The 22500-nt window shown below is 45.8% G+C and overlaps 1 protein-coding gene across 1 annotated transcript in view; it reads left to right on the top strand.

Annotated features, from left to right (window-relative positions):
• sema3d (sema domain, immunoglobulin domain (Ig), short basic domain, secreted, (semaphorin) 3D) overlaps positions 1-22500 on the top strand; it is a 47913-nt gene that overhangs the window by 19906 nt on the left and 5507 nt on the right. Inside the window, exons 4-17 of the mRNA XM_076263292.1 lie at positions 2681-2743; positions 2992-3111; positions 3225-3318; positions 4850-4978; positions 8626-8768; positions 10937-11051; positions 11291-11360; positions 11618-11762; positions 13182-13404; positions 13853-13941; positions 14999-15040; positions 16340-16497; positions 18410-18474; positions 18644-18774. Of these exons, the coding sequence (XP_076119407.1) occupies positions 2681-2743; positions 2992-3111; positions 3225-3318; positions 4850-4978; positions 8626-8768; positions 10937-11051; positions 11291-11360; positions 11618-11762; positions 13182-13404; positions 13853-13941; positions 14999-15040; positions 16340-16497; positions 18410-18474; positions 18644-18774 (1587 nt within the window). The remainder of the gene's footprint in view (positions 1-2680; positions 2744-2991; positions 3112-3224; positions 3319-4849; positions 4979-8625; positions 8769-10936; positions 11052-11290; positions 11361-11617; positions 11763-13181; positions 13405-13852; positions 13942-14998; positions 15041-16339; positions 16498-18409; positions 18475-18643; positions 18775-22500) is intronic.

Below are 22500 nucleotides of genomic sequence, written 5' to 3'. Positions count from 1 at the left end.
AACAAACATGCGGACCCATCCAAACAGACGCACAAACCCACCCACACACACACACACACACACACACACACACACAAACACACATACACACACTAACATTAGGACGCATCCAAACACACACACACACACACACACACACACACACACACACACACACACAAACACACATACACACACTAACATTAGGACACATCCAAACACACACACACACACACACACACACACACACACACACACACACACACACACACACACACACAAACACACATACACACACTAACATTAGGACGCATCCAAACACACACACACACACACACACACACACGCACAAAACAAACAAACAGACGCAGAGAGAAGAAGAGGAAGAGAAAGAGAGAGGGCAGAAGAGGGGCACGTAGGGAGATTCCCACGCCGTCGCCTCCCAGAGCCGCTCAGGAGCGCTGGGCTCCACTGTCCCCCACACCCTCACACCTGCCAATCACTGTCACCGCACTGACATGGACACGACAGGCAGGGGGTGGGGGGGGGGGTGGGCTCTTGACTCTTGTGGCCGTATGCCAGTCAAAGCATCTTGGACAACACCCGCGTACATACACACCAGTGTTTCCCACATAATTAAATTCTATTTGTGGTGGTAGGAATGCAACCGTTTTTAGCAAATTAGCGCAGCGTGGTTATGATGCTAACCAGATTTAAGCACAATTTAGTACAACCTGGAAAATCATTGTGTGGTGGTCAATGTTGATATTGTGGTGGGCCGCCACAAATAAGTCAATGTATGGGAAACACTGCACACACACACACACACACACACACAGACATATAGTGTCCATTTTTCAGACAAAGGTAGGCATGCAAACATACACACACACATATAGAGTCCTCAGATTTCTCAGTCACACATATGCACATACAGTACACGCACACACACACACACACTCACACACACGCACACACACACACTCGCACACACACACATACACACACACACACACACACACACACACAACCACACACTCACACACACAAGCACATACGCACACACACACACACAGCGCCCTTCTTTAAGCCACACAAAGGCACAGTGTGAGTGTGTGACATCTGATGTTTGGAAACAGAGGCAGTAATGGACTTCCTCTCCTGATTCATTGTGTCAGCTCCAACGGCCTGTGGCCCTGATAGGAGGAAAATGATCCTGACAGATCCCATTGTGCATTTGATTGGGATTGGACAGGTTTCTCCTTGGGCTGCTCCCAATGTCCCAGTCTGTGTGTGTGTGTGTGTGTGTGTGTGTGTGTGTGTGTGTGTGTGTGTGTTTGTGTGTATTAAGTCTCTCCAGCATCTCTTCTTAAACAACCGCCTCGCTCTCTCACTCACTTTACCATACCCTTCAGTTTGTGTATATTCTCTGTTTTCTTTTTAGCCGTCTCATTGAAGTTACTAAAGATAAAGTAAACTAAAGTTTAAGTTAAAGGTCGCTTGTTTTAAGGAGAGACAGGGGCATTTGTAACATCAAGCGGAGACTCGATGAGTAATAAATATACGTCTATCGTTACACAGATCCTGAATTTATTGTCAGAGCGAAAGCAACGGCATCATAGTGTCTTTACCATGCATGTAGAATTTGAGAGTGAGAGAGAGAAAGAGTGCTGTTGAGAGTGAGAACCACCCAAAAGCACCAATAGCCAAAGCCTGTGGTTGACCTGTGCGCCTGTGGACGCATGCCTGTGCCTGTGAACGCATGTGCATGTTCATGAAAACTTGAGAAAGAGAAAGAGATGAAGAGAGAGAGAGAGAAAGAATAAAAAAAAGAAATGGAGCAAGAGAGATTGGTCCTGTCAGGTGGTTTTTGCTTCAAAGCGCAAACCCACAAAGTCGCCTCACGAGCGGACGTATGATCGCGTGTAATCAGAGGCAAGATGGGATACGGCCGTATGTGTGGAGACGGCTCCCTTTGCGCGGGGTCAGAGGTCAAGGCTGTGCATGCTAAGAAGCTAAGCTTTTTATAACACATGTGTGCGCACGGAGCCCCAACGTGATACAGTGCCCTGTTTCTCCCACTCTCTCCTCCTCCTCCTCACTCAGCCTCCACCTCCTTGTGTTCCTGACAGCCTCCTTCTCTCAGTGTCTTTCTCTCTCTCTCTCTGTCCTCTCTCTCTCTCTGTGTCTTTCTCTCTCTCTGTCTTTCTCTCTCTCTCTCTCTCTGTATTTCCCAGGACATTGTTTTGTTTAGTCTTGCTTTGAGTTGCCTCCCCATCACTCTCATCATTTGTCTTTCTCTGTCGATCCTTTTATGGATCTGGATTCTGTTGCTGTTTGTATTTTTTCACAGGCTGTCTTTGTAGCTATTTCTGTTTATTTTTGGCTTTCCAACTCTCCCATGCATCTCTCACCTATCTATTTCCCATGTACTGTTTACTGTTTGGAGACAACTAATATGTTATGCTACATACCCATCAGAATTGTCCATACAAGCACGCGCACACACGCACACACACACACACACAATATAAGTGTTTAGGAATCTTGAATTGAAAACATATACACTAATGTCTGTCTGGTTCTGTGTGTGTTTGCTTCAGTATGTTTATAAGATCTGCTTGAGTTTTATGACTCACAGTCTCTCTCTCTCTCTCTGTGTTTGTGTGTGTGTGTGTGTGTGTGTGTGTGTGTGCTTTAGATCAGCTGGCCGGCCCCGCGGGAGAGAGTGGAGATGTGTAAACTGGCTGGCAAGAATGCTCAAGTGAGTATGAGCCTCTTCAGCCTTCTCTCTGTGTTTGCATGAAATCAGTGTTATTTATCAGCACCACACACAGCAGGCCCAGTCCAGCGCATTCCACTGCTGCGCTTGATAAACTAGCTGATTTTCCATAAGATCCTTATCTTCCTTTCATCCCTCTCTCTCTCTCTTTCTCTTTTTCTCTCTCTCTCTCTCTCTTCACTCTCACTTCATTTATCCACACTCTTTTTTTTCTCCGTCCCATCACTCAGACGGAGTGCGCCAATTTTGTACGGGTTCTGCACAACTACAACCGCACACATGTTTACGCGTGTGGCACCGGAGCGTTCCACCCCACCTGTGCCTTTGTGGAGGTCGGAGGTCGGAGAGAGGTGAGGCAAGAAAACAACACCTTGCAAGACAGGGTGTTTGTGTGTGATACCTGGAGGGCTGTACGTGTTTTGTACCTGTGCTTATTCCCCTGTGTGTGTGTGTGTGTACGTAGGAGGGTGCATTCCATCTCATCAGCAGCAGCGTGGAGTCTGGGAGACTGAAGTGCCCTTTTGACCCCTGGCAACCCTTTGCGTCGGCGCTGACAGGTGAGCTCCGACTGTGAAGAAGAAAGAATAGACACATTCCCCACGCTGCCGTGCAGACAGCAGTACAGACACAGTCCAGTGCAACCTTTCAGTTCATGCAATCGCCTCCAGTTTCGCCTTAAGACTCAAAAAGCCAAGAGGTTTTGCAATAAAAACAAAACACATCTTGCACCAGTCGATGTGTGAACATTATCTCTCACTCTTTGGATCTACACTGTTTGATTTGTGTGTCTTGCACCTGTACTGGACACACATTTTGGATGCTCACACACTCACATGTGGAAACACACATGTGATGCATATGGCAGACGTCCGGCTCCACACACGGTTTCCTTCTGAGAGCTGCTGTAATTTCCATTGAACACTATGATCACATACGTTAGAGATAAAGCAATGAAGGAAGAGGTGCGGGAGAGATGAGCACTGTTATTTGCCCGGCATTCCACGTTATTCCACAGTTGTTTAAATACTTAAGTAAACAAGTCCAAAATAGTGATTTTTGTTTATAGTCAGACTTGAGATTCACATGGATACTTCTCTGACACAGACACGTACATACACACACAATCCCTCACACACACATAGAGAAAATATATTGTGACCTACACTTGTGTATGAAATTCTTTAAAACCACTAAACTGTCAAGTGTTTTAAAAAGTAACCCATTAACCTAAATGTGGCTATATGGATGAATAGGCATCTGAGCAACTGCACTTGTGTGTGTATGTGTGTGTTTGTGTGTCTGTCAAATGGGCGTATGGGTGTGAGAGAGTGCGTGTCTATGTGCATACTGTATGTGTATAAGAGAGAGCAACACTATCTGAGTAAAGCTGAGAGAAGAGTTAGGTTAGACATTTAAAGGCTCTGTGTTAAACATTAAAGAGTGCCTGTGTGAGTAATACTACAGTAAAGCTAAACTACATTTGGCAGCTCTGTAAACATGCCAGCCGCTCACATCAGAGAGCCAAGTACCCTGGGATTCTGATTCACTGGCACACCAGTGTGTGTGTGTGTGTGTGTGTGCGTGTGGTTTTATGAGGACCATTCGGGTGAACTTGGATTGATGCCCCCCCCCCCCCCCCCTTTATCACCATCACATCTCCCTGACGCCAGTGCAAGTATTTAAATGTGCTTGCCAGGTGGTTGTCATGGATATCTACAAGCCAAGAATACATGCTGTTTATTCTGTCTTTAATCGATTATAAAACTTAAACCTGGTATAGATAACCTTGTTTATCTGCTGATACCATCAAGCCAGAGATGAGTGTGTGTGTGTGTGTGTCTCTTTTTCTCTCTTTCGTTGTGTAAGCAGCAGGGTACATTTAGAAATACATATAGCATCTGTAAGGTTTTCCAATCATTCCATTCTAATAATAAGTCTGGATCAGTCTGTCATGATGTCAGTGCACAAAAGGTGAAGGACATGTTGGCAGCATTTCCCTGTGTGCATTGCCAGTTGGCTTTGGTAGTGTATGAGTTCTGAATCTATCTGTGCATGCAATTACATCAACATATACCTGCCTGTTCCCAGATCAGTACCTGTATGCTGGGACAGCCTCTGACTTCTTGGGGAAAGACTCCACGTTCACACGCTCGCTGGGGCCGCCTCCTGACCAGCACTTCATCCGCACCGACATCTCAGAGGATTACTGGATCAACGGTGAGCGGACACTCGGACAGCAGCAGCAGCAGGGGCATCTGCTGGACCCCCTCTGAGATTGATGCCCAATACTTTAGAAGCTCATTCTGAATTAAACCAGAGAATAGAGAGAAAGAGTTATATTTAGAGAGGAACATACACATTTAGAAGGACATTTTCTGCCAAAATAAAAATTTGAGTCATTGTACATTTTCCAAAGTTTTAGGTTTTATTGGTTTCTAAAAAACCTCCAACATCTAACTTCAAGTGCATAAAACTCTCTAAAATGGCACGATTGCGCAATCCTTTTATTATTTTAACAGTTTCACAGTTTTATATGCCTTTTGTATTACAGCTCTTAAATGTCGAAGATGTGATTTATCAGCCCCTTGTTAGTTCTACCTGAAAGGGAACATAGCTACTCTTATGTGTTATGTAGAATTATAATGAACCATTTAGGTATGCTTCTGTTAAAAACATCAAGAAATATAATTCTGAAAGTGATAATGGTTAGCCCTTGCATTGTAACACACAACATGCACTTGCTTCGAGTAAAATCTTCCGAAGCTCCTCTTGTTGACCAGTTGAGACCTCCCGTGGGCCAACGCCCAGCCGTCTCCTGCTGAATCACGCCGAGGCCATGTCCAGCCAAGCGCGTGTTGGGCCCGTAAAAGCCCTTTTACGACTTGCACGCTTGCTGCAGGGCAGATTCGCAACGGAGGAGCACCGGGGTGTGTTCCCTGGCCAAGTCTGCAGATGAGCGCTGCTGTTGGGTTTGGAACGCTCGGAAAGAATGAGAGAGAGAGAGAGAAAGAGAGAGAGAGAAGCATCCAGCTGAACTCACACACAGTGCAGTGGGGTTCCAGCTTGCTACTGGCTGATCAAAGGACCGGTGGTGCTGCTGGTGGTGTAATTCTCCACCTTTAGGTTAATTTGCCGGCTACGACTGTGATGCTCTTGCCAGTGGTGGTAAAAAGGTAATTAAGGCTAGAATGGATGTGCTCCTGAAACCAAACTCCTCTCTAATCTTGCCCTTGGGCCCTACCATCTGGGGGAAGCCAACATTCTTCCCACATGGAAACCCAGTTCTATCTTGCCCCATCTGTCCTGGAACGATATGACGGAGCGGCTTCCCTGATAACTTTTTTTCTGGCCCCCAGAACTTTCCCAGCGCGGGCGTGTGTGTGTAAATATGCTCGTGTCCTTTTAAAACAGCCGACTGCAGTGTAAACAGTCACCGCTAGCTCACTCCACAATAGCTGTGTGTTTCTTGGGTCGGCTGATTCATTGTAGACACCCAATCCGACCCCTTGGGTCGCGGCAGAATTTATTAACAAATGAATAAATCAGCGGAGCGCCCCGGAGGGCCTTGTGAAGGATTACAGTGTAATCTGATGAAAGAGTCAGGGCCTGACCCCTCAGGGACTTCCTCTGACCGACTCCCCCAGTAAGAAGGGGCTCTCGCGGCCCGGCACGACCACCTCCCCCGTCCGTCCCCTCCTCCCCTCCCTGGCCTCAGGGCCTTGGCTGTGGCGCTCAGACTGGAAACGCCGGACTCACCTCCATCCGAAAGCCCTCATTTGTTTATGTCGGATGTCTCTGCATGTGGCGTCATGCCCGGGGTGTTTTTTTCCCCTTCAGGTGTTGCTCGTCACTGTGATTGTCCAAGCTTTTTTTTTTTTTTTTTTTGGAAGGAGGAAACTTTCCTGTATGGTTGTGGTCACACAGTATTACTTTGTGTACAGTGGAGAGGGAAGAAGGGGCTAGTAGGTTAGCTACTTCCTGCCTGCAGAAAAAGACTAATGACATTCCAAAAAATAGTCTCTCACACATTCACATACAAACACACTCACATAAGCATACACACAGGAACTCTCTTTCACACACACTCTCACACACACACACACACAAACACACACACACACACACACACACACACACACACACACACACACACACACACACACACACACACACACACACACACACACACACACACACACAAACACACACACACTGACAAACAGAAAAGTATTCACTCATATTGACAAATTTATGGTGTGGCCATGGTTGCTTGCCCATGTAAAAAATTACCCATGCAGGCAATTACCCCAAAATACAGTAGAGCACATATTCAAAGACAACTCACTGCTGTTTAAAATAATATTTTCACCCTAATAACAAGTGACTTATTTAATGACCCTCCAACTGTATTTGCATCAAGATAATTTAATAGATTCACTGGACCCTTTCATCCCTGAATTAATGGTGCACAAGCATGCAGTAAGCACTCTAGAAGTCTGACAGGTCACAGATCTCATTTTTAAAAACCAGACCTGAGCCGTCCTGCTCTGTTTGCTTTGGACAGCGCAGGCGGAGGAGAGAGGCTGCTGGTTTCGTCCAGCTGAGGGGAGGACTGCGGTGCATCAATGTTGGTCACTCCGCCTTAGTTGATGACACATGCTTTCCACTTTATTTTATTTTATTATTTTTTTACTTTAGTGGAATTATTACTGGGACGTTTTGGCACAGAAGCGCTGGTGTGGCCGAGCGCTCCTCGTCCCTCTGCCCTAACTGTTGATGTCTCTCAAGCGCTGCACTCTTCCCCCCTGTCCTCTGGTCTTTTTTCCCCCTCTCGTCTCTTGTTATCCCACAGTGGCATCCTGTCCTCTCCTGTCACAACATGTGTTCTTCACCCCGTCTCATGTCATCCCCTGTTCCACTGTGCCCTCTCTCACTCTTCTTTCAATCACTTTTTTTATTTTCTTCTATCCCTCTCCTCTCCTCACCCCTTTCTGCTCTGCCATAAAGCACCTCTGTCAGAGTGAAGGGCTCCCTTGGGTTGGATTTGGCTTCCAGAGGCTGATGTCATGTTATTGATATTAGACCAAACTGGTTTTTATTTCTGCTGCTCTCATTCCCTCCTCTGATGCCACGCTGTCATTTATTCCACACACAGAGGCAGACTACAGTGGTCTCTTTGAAACTGACAGGCCTCATGAACAAGAGACACACACATGCAGGCACATATGCACACACGCACACACACACACACACACACGCACACACACACGCACACGCACACGCACACACGCACACACACACACACACACACACACCGCACACGCACACGCACACGCACGCGCACGCGCACACACACACACACGCACACGCACACACACACACACACACACACACACACACAAAGGTACACACACAGTAAAAAACGTAACTGACCCACAAGCACAGACACATAGACAAGCATAGACGTACAGTCATATAGACAAAGGCACCAAAACACACAGAGTATATTTACATGTATATATACATTGTATATGTACAGACATATACACAAAACAGGCAGAGAAACGAGCACACACACACACACAGACACACACACACACACACACAGACACACACACACACACACACACACACACACACACACACACACACACACACACACGTACACACACACACACACACACACACACACTCCCCTACTGACATAAAAGCACACACCGTTTTTCAGCCGCCACTCCACACTGTAAATCTGCCAATGTCTTTGTGAAGTGGTTCTAAATGTGTTCTGGAAAAAAAAACCCTTTGTCATCCCCAGCAGCAAGCACTAACCCTTTCTGAATCTCCCCTCTCTCCCTTCTCAACAGAGGGCAAGTTTATAGCAGCTCTTCCCATATCGGACACGTTCAACCCCGACGATGACAAGATTTACTTCTTCTTCCGCGAGGCCAGTCGTGACGGAAGCGTGTCGGAAAAGCGTGTCCTGTCCCGGGTGGCTCGTGTCTGCAAGGTGAGCAAGAACCCCCTTCCAGTCACACACACATACTGTACACACACACACACACACACACACACACACACACACATACACACACACACACACACATTGTAGGAAGGACCCCTGATGGGCCACACGGTTGTCTCCTCCATGTCTGATCCCAATCAGTCCATCCCTCTGATCTTCCTCTTTTTAAACCTCACATATGAAAACGGTTAAACTCCCCCTGGGAAACCAGGCTTCCTGGTACATTCCTCTTCAAGCGGTCTGCTGAAAGCGGGCCAGACCACCACTGTCCAGGGGGGTAAATCAGTTGTGCAATGACTCTTGGAGCGCTTAAGTCACTGCTGCTGGTGACAGCGGGCCCATCCCCTCCCCCATGGGTGACCCTGAGAGGACGTGTCACCGTTATCAGGCCCCAGCTCGCTGGCTCTTTTTCCACAGGATGCACTGGAGGAAGCCACTCAGCGTGGCCTTTAGCCCACTCCGTATCAACCCAGTGTGGTAGGAGCGGGTGTGTGTGTGTGCTGGACACTCTATAAACTCCTCTGTCCAGACGGATCGTTGTTCTGGACGTACTGTTCGAACACATCATCTTTCCTCTGAAAATACTGTTCGAACTTATCCAAAACATACACACACACATACACACACACACATACACACATACACACACACACACACACACACACACACACACACACACACACACACACACACACACCATGGGACAAAAAGCACAGTGTGTTGTGTGTCCTTGTTTTGATTAGCAGCGTACTCGAAACAGTCTCCCCCACTCCTCAGTGTTTGTGGAGATCTTTGTGTGTGTGTGTAGAGTGCATACTCTTTAAGCTGTATAAGACCCAGTGCGCTCATGTGCTTCAAGCATTTTATCTACAGAGTCTGGGGGCGGCCACCGATCACCGCCGTTGTTTTAGACGTCGGGGAGGATTGTTCCCGCCGGCCCTCTGATCCACTGAGAGGGCTCTCGGGAGTCCCGCTAAACAAATTCCGAGTGGCGTTGTGAGATTCTGGAGTGGAGCGCGGGCCCAGGTTTATTGCTTTGGGACGGAGCTGTAAAGCGGAGTGTGGAGCGGGGGCCGGATTCCTCTCTGGATAAGAGGGATCAGAGTGGCCCGGCTGCCTTTTGAAGATCGGAGCGCTTTAGAGAGCAGCAGCGGGCTAACCCACTCCCCGTCTCAAGTTTACCGTGTTGTTTTTTTACTCACACTATGGATTGTGTGTGTGTGTGTGTGTGTGTGTGTGTGTGTGTGTGTGTTTGTAAGAGAGAGAGAGAGAAAGAGAGAGAGAGAGAGCCTAATCTGAAGGTGTTATAGCATTGGATTTCATAGGCAGATCTGTTGATGTGACGAACAGAGAGTTTGTCTGATGTGGTCTGTGTGGATTTGTGTGTGTGTATAGCGACACTGTCAGGAGAACGCAGGGAAGCTGATGTTTGGCAGATGTGTGTGTGTGTGTGTGTTTGTGTGTGTGTGTGTGAGTGTGTGCATGCGTGCCTGAGAGCAGCTTGTTCAACCTCTTGGAAGGCAAAACAACGCACAGCCTCTCATGCACAGCCTCTTAGGTCACTTTGATATGAGAAGCCAAAGATATGCAAATCTGACCCTGATTAATCGATAAGGAGTGGGCCTCCTTTTTATTCTCCAACCCCTCCCCTCTCTCTCTCTCTCTCTCTCTCTCTCTCTCTCTCTCTCTCTCTCTCTCTCTCACACACACACACACACACACACACACACACACACACACACACACACACACACACACACACACACACACACACACACACACACACACACACACATTCCTTCTCTCCTCCTCTCTCCTCCCTTACTCTCTCCCTCTCTCCTCTTTGTTTGTACAGTTAATTGTGTGAAGGGCCCAGCCGGAGCTGCCGTTCATTACTGCGCCGTCACGGCCGTCTCTGGAGAAGTTTGATGCGGTGCACATGTGCTGTTCTGATGTGATTAATTGGTGGAAGTCTATAAACTAAAGCAGTAATTAGTCAAAGGTGGTGTGGTTGCTTTCAGAATGATGGCTGCAGGTTTAATGAGGTTAATTGAGTGTGTGTGTGTGTGTGTGTGTGTGTGTGTGTGTGTGTGTGTGTGTGTGTGTGTGTGTGTGTGTGTGTGTGTGTGTGTGTGTGTGTGTGTTTGTTCCAGAATGATGTTGGTGGCTTAAGGAGCTTGACCAACAAGTGGACGACATTTCTCAAGGCCCGGCTGGTGTGCTCCATCCCTGGCCCAGATGGAGTGGACACTCACTTTGATGAGCTGCGTAAGTCTCTCCCTCTCTCTCTCTCTCTCTCTCTTCACCTCTTATTCACCTCTTTCTAACAGTCTCTGTTTTCTCTCTCCATCTTTTCTTACTCTTTGTCTCTCTCTCTCTCTCTCTCTCTCTGGCCTGAATGTATCGATCCTATATCCCCTTTCTGTGCCTGTGTGTGTTTGTGTGTGATTATGTTTGTGTGTTTATATGGGTCCATGTATGTATTGTCTTGTGGGTCTCTGTTTCAGAGGACATCTTCCTGGTGCCAACCAGGGATGAGAGGAACCCTGTGGTCTATGGAGTCTTTACCACCAGCAGGTATGCTACTGCCAACACAGCCAGGCTCCTCCACACATCTGCTGGCTGTGTTAATCGTTTATATGAGTTTTAATGCAGCTTTACATAACATTTGTGTGTGTGTGTGTGTGTGTGTGTGTGTGTGTGTGTGTGTGTGTGTGTGTGTGTGTGTGTGTGTGTGTGTGTGTGTGTGTGTGTGTGTATGTGTGTGTGTGTGTGTGTGTGTGTGTGTGTGTGTGTGTGTGTGTGTGTGTGTGTGTGTATTTGTGTGCTTTCAGCTCCATTTTTAAGGGCTCAGCAGTTTGTGTGTATAGCATGTCGGACATTCGAGAAGTGTTTAACGGGCCCTATGCACACAAGGAAGGACCTGAACATCGCTGGATTGAATACGAGGGAAGGATTCCCTACCCACGGCCAGGCACAGTCAGTAACACATGAAAATATGCACACACACACACACACACACACACACACACACACACACACACACACAGACACAGACACACACACATAAATATGCACACAATTATATACACACTCATGCACAGGCACATGGTTACCATAAAAATGTGTGCCCTTCAAATGGAGTATGTAGGCATATCCGGAGAATCCAGATTGTGGTCTGTCCTCCTCATCAAATCATCTTGTCAGTCTGCTGTGCAATTCTGACTGTGTAATATATTCCAATATATTCCTGGTCCTGAGCTTGATCCAGAGTTTAATGTCTTCTCAGTCAAATTCCGGATAATTTGAAGGGGCCGATGCGATACAACAATAAACCGTAATCAGACAGGTCATTCAATACCCCCCACATCCGCCTCAGACAGGTGTCTCATATTCTAGCGCAGGCCACATGAACCAGGAGTATTTATTTTGGTAATGGCCACGGCCGAGGCCCGCACCGGTTAGGAGCGCTTCCAGGTCCTGCGGTCAGTTAATTTCGTTAATGTAGAGGCCATTTTGGAGCTGAGTCAAATACACTCTTGCATAAAGTCAATAAGCAGTGGTCAGACAGTGAGACAGACGAGCACTCACTTATGCATTCACAGTCATGTAAAGATATGCACACACAGGCATTCAGTTACTCACTCACAAACTCACACAGAAACACACACAGAAACACACACACACACACACACACACACACACACACAGACACACACACACAAACTCACACAGAAACACACACACACACACACACACACATGCACATGCACATGCACAAACCTTTATTGTGCAGCTTATTTTTAGGAGGACATAAGAGTATGTTTGCCAGATGTTTCTGGACTCTATTTCTGTCTGCACTCCCTTTTTTGGTCATGCTCTCTTTCATTCTTTTTCTTGTTCTTCTTCCAATCTCGCCAGCTCACACGTTCTTCTGTGCACATAAATTAGTGTAATATTACCGCAGCCCTCTAGAGGGAGACGTATCCTCTCTAAATTCTCTAAATTGCCACCTGACGTCTAGTCAGTAAACAAAATGTTCACTGGCAAGAAATATAGTTTTCTGTTTTTGCTTTTCTATATTTATTTTCCTAATGGTAATTGATCTTACTTAAAATTTGCTAGTTCGCAATGAGAATGTTCTTTGTGTCACAAAGGAATCTTGATGAATGTTACCTCTATAATAACTGTTAAATCCTTGACAATCTTGTTGCAATATTCTTATAGAGATTATATATTTTTTTCTGTAAAAGAGGGGCACTGAATTGACTACCCTTCAAGTTTTCCATCTCCTGAACTTTGTTTCCTTTCACTTGGTGATAAGGCACAACATATAGTCCACTGTAGTGTCCATAACCACACATTTCTGAAGTCTTTATTACATCTCTCCTCTCACAGTGCCCAAGCCGCACTTATGACCCGCGCATCAAGAGCACCAAGGACTTCCCCGATGAGGTCATCAGCTTCATCCGCTTCCACCCCCTCATGTACCGCTCCGTCTACCCAATCACGCGCCAGCCCGTCTTCACACGCGTCAACACCGACTACCGCCTCACGCAGATCGCCGTGGACCGCGTGAACGCTGAGGATGGCCAGTACGCAGTCATGTTCCTAGGCACAGGTGAGAGAATAACAGAGGCAGATAAACAGTGTTAGAGTGATGCAGGGCATTCAGCATGATATTTGAATGCATAATTAATAATAAATTGAATGTATTTTGAATGAATAATAAATCTGAATTAAAGTTGAATAATAAAAAAATGAATGGAGTTAGAGGCAATATCGCTAAGTAGTTTGTATTCATTGTTATATTTGACCTTTATGGCTTTATTGCTGCACTTTCCTTGTTAAATGAGGGATACCAGATGTTTGCATTGTCATGAACTCTACTGCCACCAGATGTCAGTGTTGATTAAGTAGACCATGCATGTGTGTGTGTCCATGTCGCTGTAGCAACCCATTCCTAGATTAAGCTAAACATTTTAATATCTATCTTTCTATCTAATCTATTTATCTAATCTATCTATCTATCTAATCTATATTATATATCTAATCTATCTATATGTTAGATGTTGGATCCGTCCTGAAAGTGGTTAGCATAACTCAGGAGAACTGGGCCACTGAGGAAATTATCCTGGAAGAACTTCAGGTGTTCAAGGTACACTCACACACTATAAATCTTCCCTAGAATCTCAGTAAACTAGACGTGACAGCATCCTGCGCTGAAAGAAATAACACTGACATGCCCAGACCTCTACTCTGCCTCATACCCGAGAGGCCCACACACACATGCAGTTTCTCTCTTTCTCTATGTATGCACCAACATATAAACAAGCATTCATTTCTCACTGAAAACTATGGGAAGAAAATAGGTACAATAAGACTGTTTGTTGTTTTTTTACATATTGTAAACCTACCACTGATGTTGTATTAGCCTACACCATGGCATAAATATTCATTTACTGTGTTTCTCAGTCGCTTAAGTGCATTTCTTGAGTCATTATTAGTGTTTGCACAACAGTACGTGTTTTTCTCAAAACAATTTGCAAACTGCAGCACAACATTAATCATGTCACTTGATCGAAATACTTAGTTTATGTCTCAAACATACCAATCAACATGTCAGTGAATGAAAAGTTCCTGTGTCACCGTTATGAACACGATAGTCAAAATGATTAGCCTTGTTGTCAATAAAGCAGTTTACTCTCTTAGTATTTTCTACACAAGGCTGCAAAAGTTACACATTACTACATGTGGGAGATTGTAAGAGATTAGATTAATATTTTCTGCATACTTTTACAGTAATGTTTGTAGTGCAGTTTGTTTGCCAGGCCGTGTAATTTATTGTCATGCAGGAAAAAGACCAGACTGTTTTACAGTACAGCAGTCCTTTCCAAAAAAAGTGTAATAGAAATGGCTAAATATACTAGAGAGATTTCATATGACAACTGATTCAACATATTTGTATATAGGTATTCAATGCCTAAATGTTTTTGGGGGCAGGACACACAAAGAACCTGGATAATGCATTTTGACTGACATGGCATTAGCAATTATAGCACACAAATGACTACTGTAGATGATGTGGAGGTTAAACTAGTAGTTTAGAGAATTTCAATTCTGATCTGAGAAATGCACCAAATCGACTGAAAAAAAAAACTATTATACATAAGACAATTTTTCATGGTATAAATAGTGTATATATTACCTTTCAGACCTCCTCACCAATTCTGAATATGGAGATATCTTCTAAACAGGTAGAGTACCACCACCACGTTTATAAGAACAATTTCTCTCTCTCTCTCTCTCTCTCCCTCTCTCCCTCTGTTTAATTTTGTGTTTATTTTGCTTGGGGCTCTAAAGTGGGTCCATCCCTTTACCCCAATCAGCTCCCCTCCCTTCCCCTCTCTCTATCTACCTCCCTCTTCATCAGCGGGAGGTCAGGGCTGGGTCAGGCTGGGCTGTGGAAAACTCTGCTCTGCCCATGCACTCCTCATTTCCCCTCAAGAAAAATGTTCAATTCCATTCTGGGTTTTGTGCAGAGTTGCTACAGCTACATTTAGCACCAGGACTCGCTTTTCTCTGGAGAGACTCTTGACACACCTCTGTATTTTCGCCCTCCCTGCAGTCACGCTCTCTTTCTTCTGGGCCCTTATTCATCCACCGCGTTCTTTCCATTCTTTCACTCTTTATTGCTTTCCCATTGCGTCTCATGACTTTTTCCTTGGCTGGCTGGGGGTGCTCTCTCTGTCTTTCTTTTTCTCTGTCTGTCTTTCTTTCTCTCTGTCTGTCTTTCTTTCTCTCTCCCTCTCTCTATCTCTCTCTCTCTCTCTCTCTCTCTCTTTCTTTCTTTCTCTCTCTCTCTCTCTCTCTCTCTCTCTCTCTCTCTCTCTCTCTCTCCCTTGCTCGGCTGAGGACAAGCCTCAGCAAATCAGCCACAAATCGGGTCCATGCACTCCCCAGAACTCCCGGGGCCCAGATCTGCTGAGTTGTATGTCCAAGGTCCTCCAAAAATGCATTAAGTGAAAGCGCAGGGCTTTGGGTTAATCCACTGAAGATACGACACCTCAGGAATGCACTTCACTTATGACACAAAGCTGCCATGTTTTATGGAGGGTTAACATTTACTTATGTAATGACTGTGATCCTATGTGGCCCTTCTTTGGCACTTAACTCATGCCATGCAATACACTAATGTTGCCTCAGAAACAGTGTAATAGCAATGCTAAGCTAAAGGTATTGCTTCATATGCTACAAAGGGCATCATTGTCCATTTGTCAGTAGAATTAGTGTTTACAAATATAGTGCACATTTTAGCTAACTCACTCAGATTAGCTAAGCTTACACAGGCTATATATGGCCCTATTTAACTTGTTTTTAGCTCTTTTCATACATTTTTGAAGGTCAGGCCGGGCATAGAAGGAAACCGAAACCGTCACAGCATGTGATCCATTGTGTAAGACTTTCCTGAGGAAAGAAACAGTGGTTATTTTCGCATTTTCACACCTTTGTTTTCCTCTGCTGGTGACTGACGACTGCCCCCTCTGTCTCTATAGCAACAGCTGTACGTGGGCTCGGCGGAGGGGCTGGCGCAGGTGGCCCTGCACAGGTGTGATATTTACGGGCAGGGCTGCGCCGACTGCTGCCTCGCCAGAGACCCCTACTGTGCCTGGGACGGCAACCAGTGCTCACGTTACATCCCTGCATCCAAGAGGTAACAAATTAACACACACACAAAACCCCTGCACATTCAGACAGACACAGACATACACACACACACACACACACACACACACACACACACACACAGACACACATAAACACACTCAGACACGCATGCGGTCAAAGTTGTGTTGCATATACATTCATAAATACATGCATACATACACACAGACAGACAGACATACAGTACTCTGCAGACATACATTCTGTATACACATTATACATACAGACTAACTCAGAATATCCAGTACTTTCTCTGTCATTATACGTGGGTAAGATGTTCAAGAATAACCTCGGAAACCTCCATACAATATACAGTACATACACTGGACTAATTACATATACTGTACACTTATAAACATAAAGATACACTCACACAAACACGCACACATACAGTACAAACAAACAAATCAGCTGGCCAGTATCAGAAGTAATACCACCAGCTGCCCACACACATGCACTTACTCACTCCACTGGTTTTTGCAAACTGCAGAGCAAATCTCAGACCACACCTGCAGTCCAGACTGCTTTCAGTATTGAATGCTCAGCATGCTTCACCTCTAACAGAGCAGAAACGTGATGGGTGAGGATGTCGGTTAAAGTCAATGGGCTTCAGAATGTGCTGAAAAGTAAATGGGCCAGAAGCTCAATAGGTCCCAACAGTGATGAGATTCAGGTTCAATGGTCTGCGCATCGTCCTTTATCTTACTCTGAGTGTGTGTGTGTGTGTGTCTGTGTGTGTGTCTGTGTGTGTGTCTGTGTGTGTGTGTGTGTGTGCGTGTGACTGAGAGAGAGAGTGAGTGAGAGAGTGAGAGAGAGAGAAAGAGAGAGAGAGAGCTTATACATATATGTGTGGGTAAGTGTTTGAGGAATGCAAACCCTCACTGAAGGTATCCGTAGTAAAGCCACCGTTCTCCTGTTTTCCATGTCAAAATCACCATGTTTCCCTGCGCCAGTTCTCTCTCCTCGCTCTCCTCTCCCATGCCCTCAGTGTGAGTGGATAGCGTGCCATACTTTATGTGCCTATAATAAGACCCAAAAACCTCCTCCTCTCCTCTCCTCCTCCTCTCCTTCCCTCTTCTCTCCTCTGTTGCCATATTTCAGCCGTCTCTGAACTAGCCCCAGAGCTTCTGGTCAGTGTTTCTTACAGTTCACTAAAGGGGAGCAAATGAAATATTTACTGTTTGTGGCCGCGGGGTGAGAGTGTGAGTGTGTGTGTGTGTTTGTGTGTATGTGTGTGTGTGTGTGTGTGTGTGTGTGTGTGTGTGTGTGTGTGTGTGTGTGTGTGTGTGTTGGGAGGATGATTGATTAGAGAGGTCCTACAGTTGGAATGATGAATGGTTGCTGTCTCATATGTTTTTCTGGATGTTTCTCTCGAGGTGTTGCTCAAGGTAACCTGCTGACACAAGCAGGTCATTTGTGCAGACACTTTGCTCTCCCTCTCTCTCTTTCTCTCTCTCTCTCTCTCTCTCTCTCTCTCTCTCTTTCTCTCTCTCTCTCTCAGAAACACACACACAAACACAGTCTCTCCTTCTTTGTCGTCCTTGTCTGTGTGTCTTACTCACACAAAGGAAACTCACAAGAACAGAAACGTAGTTCGAAAACAAGCGGCCGTTCATGCTATTGTGTTTCACAAAACGAGACAGAATCTGTCATTTTCCTGAAGTCTCAAGTCTTTGTCTCTGTATTTCAACAAACATTTTTCATGCATTTTCCCTTATGAGTATTTGTTTGTGTCTGTGTGTGTGTGTGTGTGTGTGTGTGTGTGTGTGTGTGTGTGTGTGTGTGTGTGTGTGTGTGTGTGTGTGTGTGTGTGTGTGTGTGTGTGTGTGTGTGTGAGTGTGTGTGTGTGTGTGTGTGTGTGTGTGCCTGTATGTGTAACCTCTCTGGCATAATTGTTGCAGGAGAGCCAGGAGACAAGACATAAAGCATGGCGACCCATCCAGCCAATGCTGGGACACCGAGGATGGTGAGTACTGTGGTCTTTACTGTGATTGTGATTAGTGTAGCAGCTAGGTCTCTGTGTGTGTTACAGACACTGAGACACTGCCACAGAAGAGTACTTATACTTTCTGTTTTTTTTTTCTTTCTTTCTTTCTTGTTTTCTTTCTTTCTTTCTTCCTTTCTGTCTGTCTTAGGTAAGGATGTGGAGGAGAAGCTGATGTTTGGCGTGGAGACTAACTCCAGCTTCCTCGAGTGCGTCTCCAGATCACAGCAGGCCCAGATTCGCTGGCTCTACCAGAAACCAGGCTCTGACCTCAGGGAGGAGGTGAGATCATGTTTCGGCACGGTCCTCAAAAATCTGGACAGCCGCGTCACTTTTTGTTGGTGATCCATGACCCATAAGTAGATGCACACCAGCACACACAATCAAAGACACAGAGACAGACACAGACACTCATACACTCTGTCTTTCCTGAGGGCTGTGCAGAGGTGTTCTATGGCCAGCCGATTGACAAAGCCACACATTTTTCTTCCCCGGCACTGAATTGGGGTCAGGTGTAACCGCAACTTTAAAGCAGGGGGGGATGGAGATAATTACTTATGACACTGATTTATTAAACATGTGCAAAGCTTACTTCTCAAAATATTTCTTTAGGGAAATCAACAAGGACCTTTTGGCATAAACCTCCTCTTTTTATAGCCTTTTGGGGATGCACAGCACATGAATGGATAGCTGGAAAAGAGTTGGGAGCTGAAATAAGTTTCCGAGCTGACATATTTGCTTGATGTTAGAGTGCATGCGTGTGGACTATTCATCACTGTAATGGTAGATGGTGGAGTGCAGTACTTAAATGACTCTGAGTTTGTCTGCAATTTCAGAAGATAAATCTAACTGACTCTGAGAAACAGAGGTTAGTTTAAACCCCAAATCCTCTGCCCCAAAAACTCCTGAGCTTTGAAGTTCTCAAGGTGAATGTGTTTTGTAACAAGGCTGATAACAAGGTGGACGGTACAGGATGCTATCCATCTGTCTTTATCTGAAAAGCACAAACACACACACACACACATTTTACTGGGCAGCTGGGAGGACCGTTGTCAAATATTTCTTCCCCTCCGTGGAAACAGACGTTCCCACAGTAGCGGTTTGTCACCTGTATCAGTTCAGTGTCACTTTTACGGCCGCTGCACTTGCATAACCCTCTGAAGTTCTCTTATGTAATGCGGCCCAGACAGGAACACGAGGAGCGCAGGCCTGTTTTTTATGGATATGATCCCACTGGCCAGGTCAGTCCGAACGAGCATGGCGCACACATGTGCCCCATCCCCAATCCCGATCTTCACCCCAGATAACATCCTGCCTCTCCACCCCACCTTCCCAAATGAGTGCGAGGGGGAAAACAAAAACAAATGCCGTTCTTCTCATTCTTGTGTGAAGACCGCTGGAGTTGTAGGTGGAGAGCTCGGAGGTCAGGTCGTTGGTGTAGAGTTATTGGATTCCCTTGGCTTCAACAGACAGCTGGAGAGGTGAGCCAGTTTGTGTGAGGAACAGCAGAAAAAGTCCAGTAGAACTAACATGTCCAAACCAAACACAGTGGAGAGATGGCCCGTCGCGCTGGAAGATGAAGAAATCTGATTCAAAATAACAGCGCGGAGTCTGTCTTTGCCAGCCTTTTTTTCTAGCACATTCTCTGTTCATCTCGCTCTACCTCCCGCCTCATTAATGACCAGTGCGTCTTTAATCTGTCTCTTCCTTTCTCCCTTTGTGATACTTCTATCAAACTCTTTGTCTCCCTCATTGACACCCCTTTTTTTCTCATTTTCTAATGTCTCTTCTTCCCTACTACTCTCTCTCTCTCTCTCTCTCTCTCTCTCTATGTCTTATCTTATCCTCTCTTTTCATCATGGCTCTGTTTTATGAGGAGCTGAAAGGACCATGAGGTCCTTTGTTTTTGTTGGAGGCACTGAAAGAAAGACAGCAGAGCCACATCTGACAGACGGGGGGGTTGTGGCACATGTGTGTTTGTGTTTGGCGGGGCAGAGGCAGGATGGCACTCGTCTGCTTGTGGGGATGTTGGGAAGGCCGGGCTGTCCGCACTCCTTTTTTTTACCCCTCCGTCTCTCCCACTGTCATTTCCTCCCTTCTTCTTTTGAAATGAACCAACCGGGCTGCTCTTTAGAGCCTCTCCCACCCACCATGGAAAACACACATGCACGCGCACACACACACAGACACACACACACTCACACTCACATGCTCGCACACACGCACGCACACACACACACACACACACACACACACACACACACACACGCACATGCCGCAGACACACACACTCACATGCTCACGCACACATCCTCTTCCTCTCTGGCTGGCCCTTGCTTGTCGCCACACATGTGCCTGCACACTCACAGACATGTGCAGTCTTACAGTGTGCTCCAAATCCGCTTGGACATCCTTTCCAGTAATGTCCTAACATATCCTGCCGATGTATGACGATACTTACAATAAAACTGACGCACACACACACACACACAGACAGACATATTTATTACTGCTAAAGTGCTTGTGTGTGTGTGTATGTGTGTGTGTGTGTGTGTGTGTGTGTGTGTGTGTGTGTGTGTGCATGTGTGCGTGTGTGTATGTGTGAGTGTGTGTGTGTGTGTGTGTGTGTCTGTGTGTGTCTGTGTGTGTTGAGGGGGCAGTGTGGACACACAGTATAATGGGATGTCAAGCTAGTGGCTGAGCAGTGACTAAGCAGGCACCGAGTGATGTCCTACAGAGAGAGGGCCTGTCATTAATACATTCACACTTAACAATCAGTCAGTGGGCGTAGACCTGGGAGAGAGCTCACACTGTTTGCACGAGAGAGAGAGACGGTATCAGACCATTTATTATGGGTTGTCGTATGTGTTAAAAGGTTGGGATAACACACAGTCACAAGGCATTTGCTTCATAATGTGGAGCACATTCTTAGCCATTGTGTTTATTTGAGTCTTCTCCCGCTCTCTCTCTATGTAGTATCCACCAGCTGCATCTGCCACCTGCAGCTCTGGCTAAAAATATTGACAGATACACAGACAGACACACACGCACACACACACCTGCTGAATCTGGCCATCTCACCCAGACATCCTCTAATGCAGTGCGGTAGATGTGAGTATTGGCATTGTTACTTAAACAAAGGAAACCTGTCTTCCTCTGTGTTGCATTAAACTCTTACCCCTCATGCCAATACACAGGCCACAAGGCTTGAAGTGAAATCTGTGTGTGCATGTGTGTGTGTGTGTGTGTGTGTGTGTGTGTGTGTGTGTGTGTGTGTGTGATTGTGACAGCTGGAACTATTTTCCCCTGTCTGTCCTTATTTAGTGTGACTTCCTTCCGGGGCGTAGATCAGCCATCAACGAGCCTCACAACCCCCCGCCCACTTTTGAGATAGGCAGAATGAAAGGGGAGGGTGTTGAGGGGGGGGGGGGGGGTGGTTCTCGGCTCCGTTCTTCCCCTCTCCATTCCTATTTTCATTATTTTCTCATTACATTGTGTCATCCCAATATGCATGCTTCCATTCACTGTGACTTACAATTGCAGTCTGATGAATGAGCCATTCTAAAGTTGTCTAGTCAGAATTCTTCTTCCTCTTTGGGTCAAGAGCTGTTGATTAAATCTTGGTTTGCTCATACATTCTTATATTTTGGCTTGCCAACAACTTATTGTAAATTAGCTTTGGACGTTTAAGCAGTGAGATTGAATGGATGTCAGTGTGTTGGAGTGCAGCAAAAATTGCTTGCAACTGTAACTATAGGAACAAGAGAATATGGACGAAAAAAGTTATTTATGTCAACTTCCACTGCGTAGGAAGACATGTAACATATACCTTTAGGACACATCACACTGTATCATCTATAAGTAAAAGTGAAAATGGTCTTTAGTGTGTAATTGATGGCCACATGCTTTGTATGGGGACCCATTAAACCTCTCATGCTGTAGTTGTATGTTCTATTACTGAATGGCAAGTAGCATGTGTGTTCCATTCATACTCTATTTATCGACGAG

The sequence above is a fragment of the Alosa pseudoharengus genome, unplaced genomic scaffold, assembly GCF_046254945.1.
Source record: "Alosa pseudoharengus isolate Yale_2024_CS ecotype anadromous, Long Island Sound unplaced genomic scaffold, YU_APseudo_1.1 YU_APseudo_1.1_scf_10, whole genome shotgun sequence".
Lineage (NCBI taxonomy): Eukaryota > Metazoa > Chordata > Actinopteri > Clupeiformes > Clupeidae > Alosa > Alosa pseudoharengus.
This window is presented reverse-complemented; position numbering and strand designations above follow the sequence as displayed.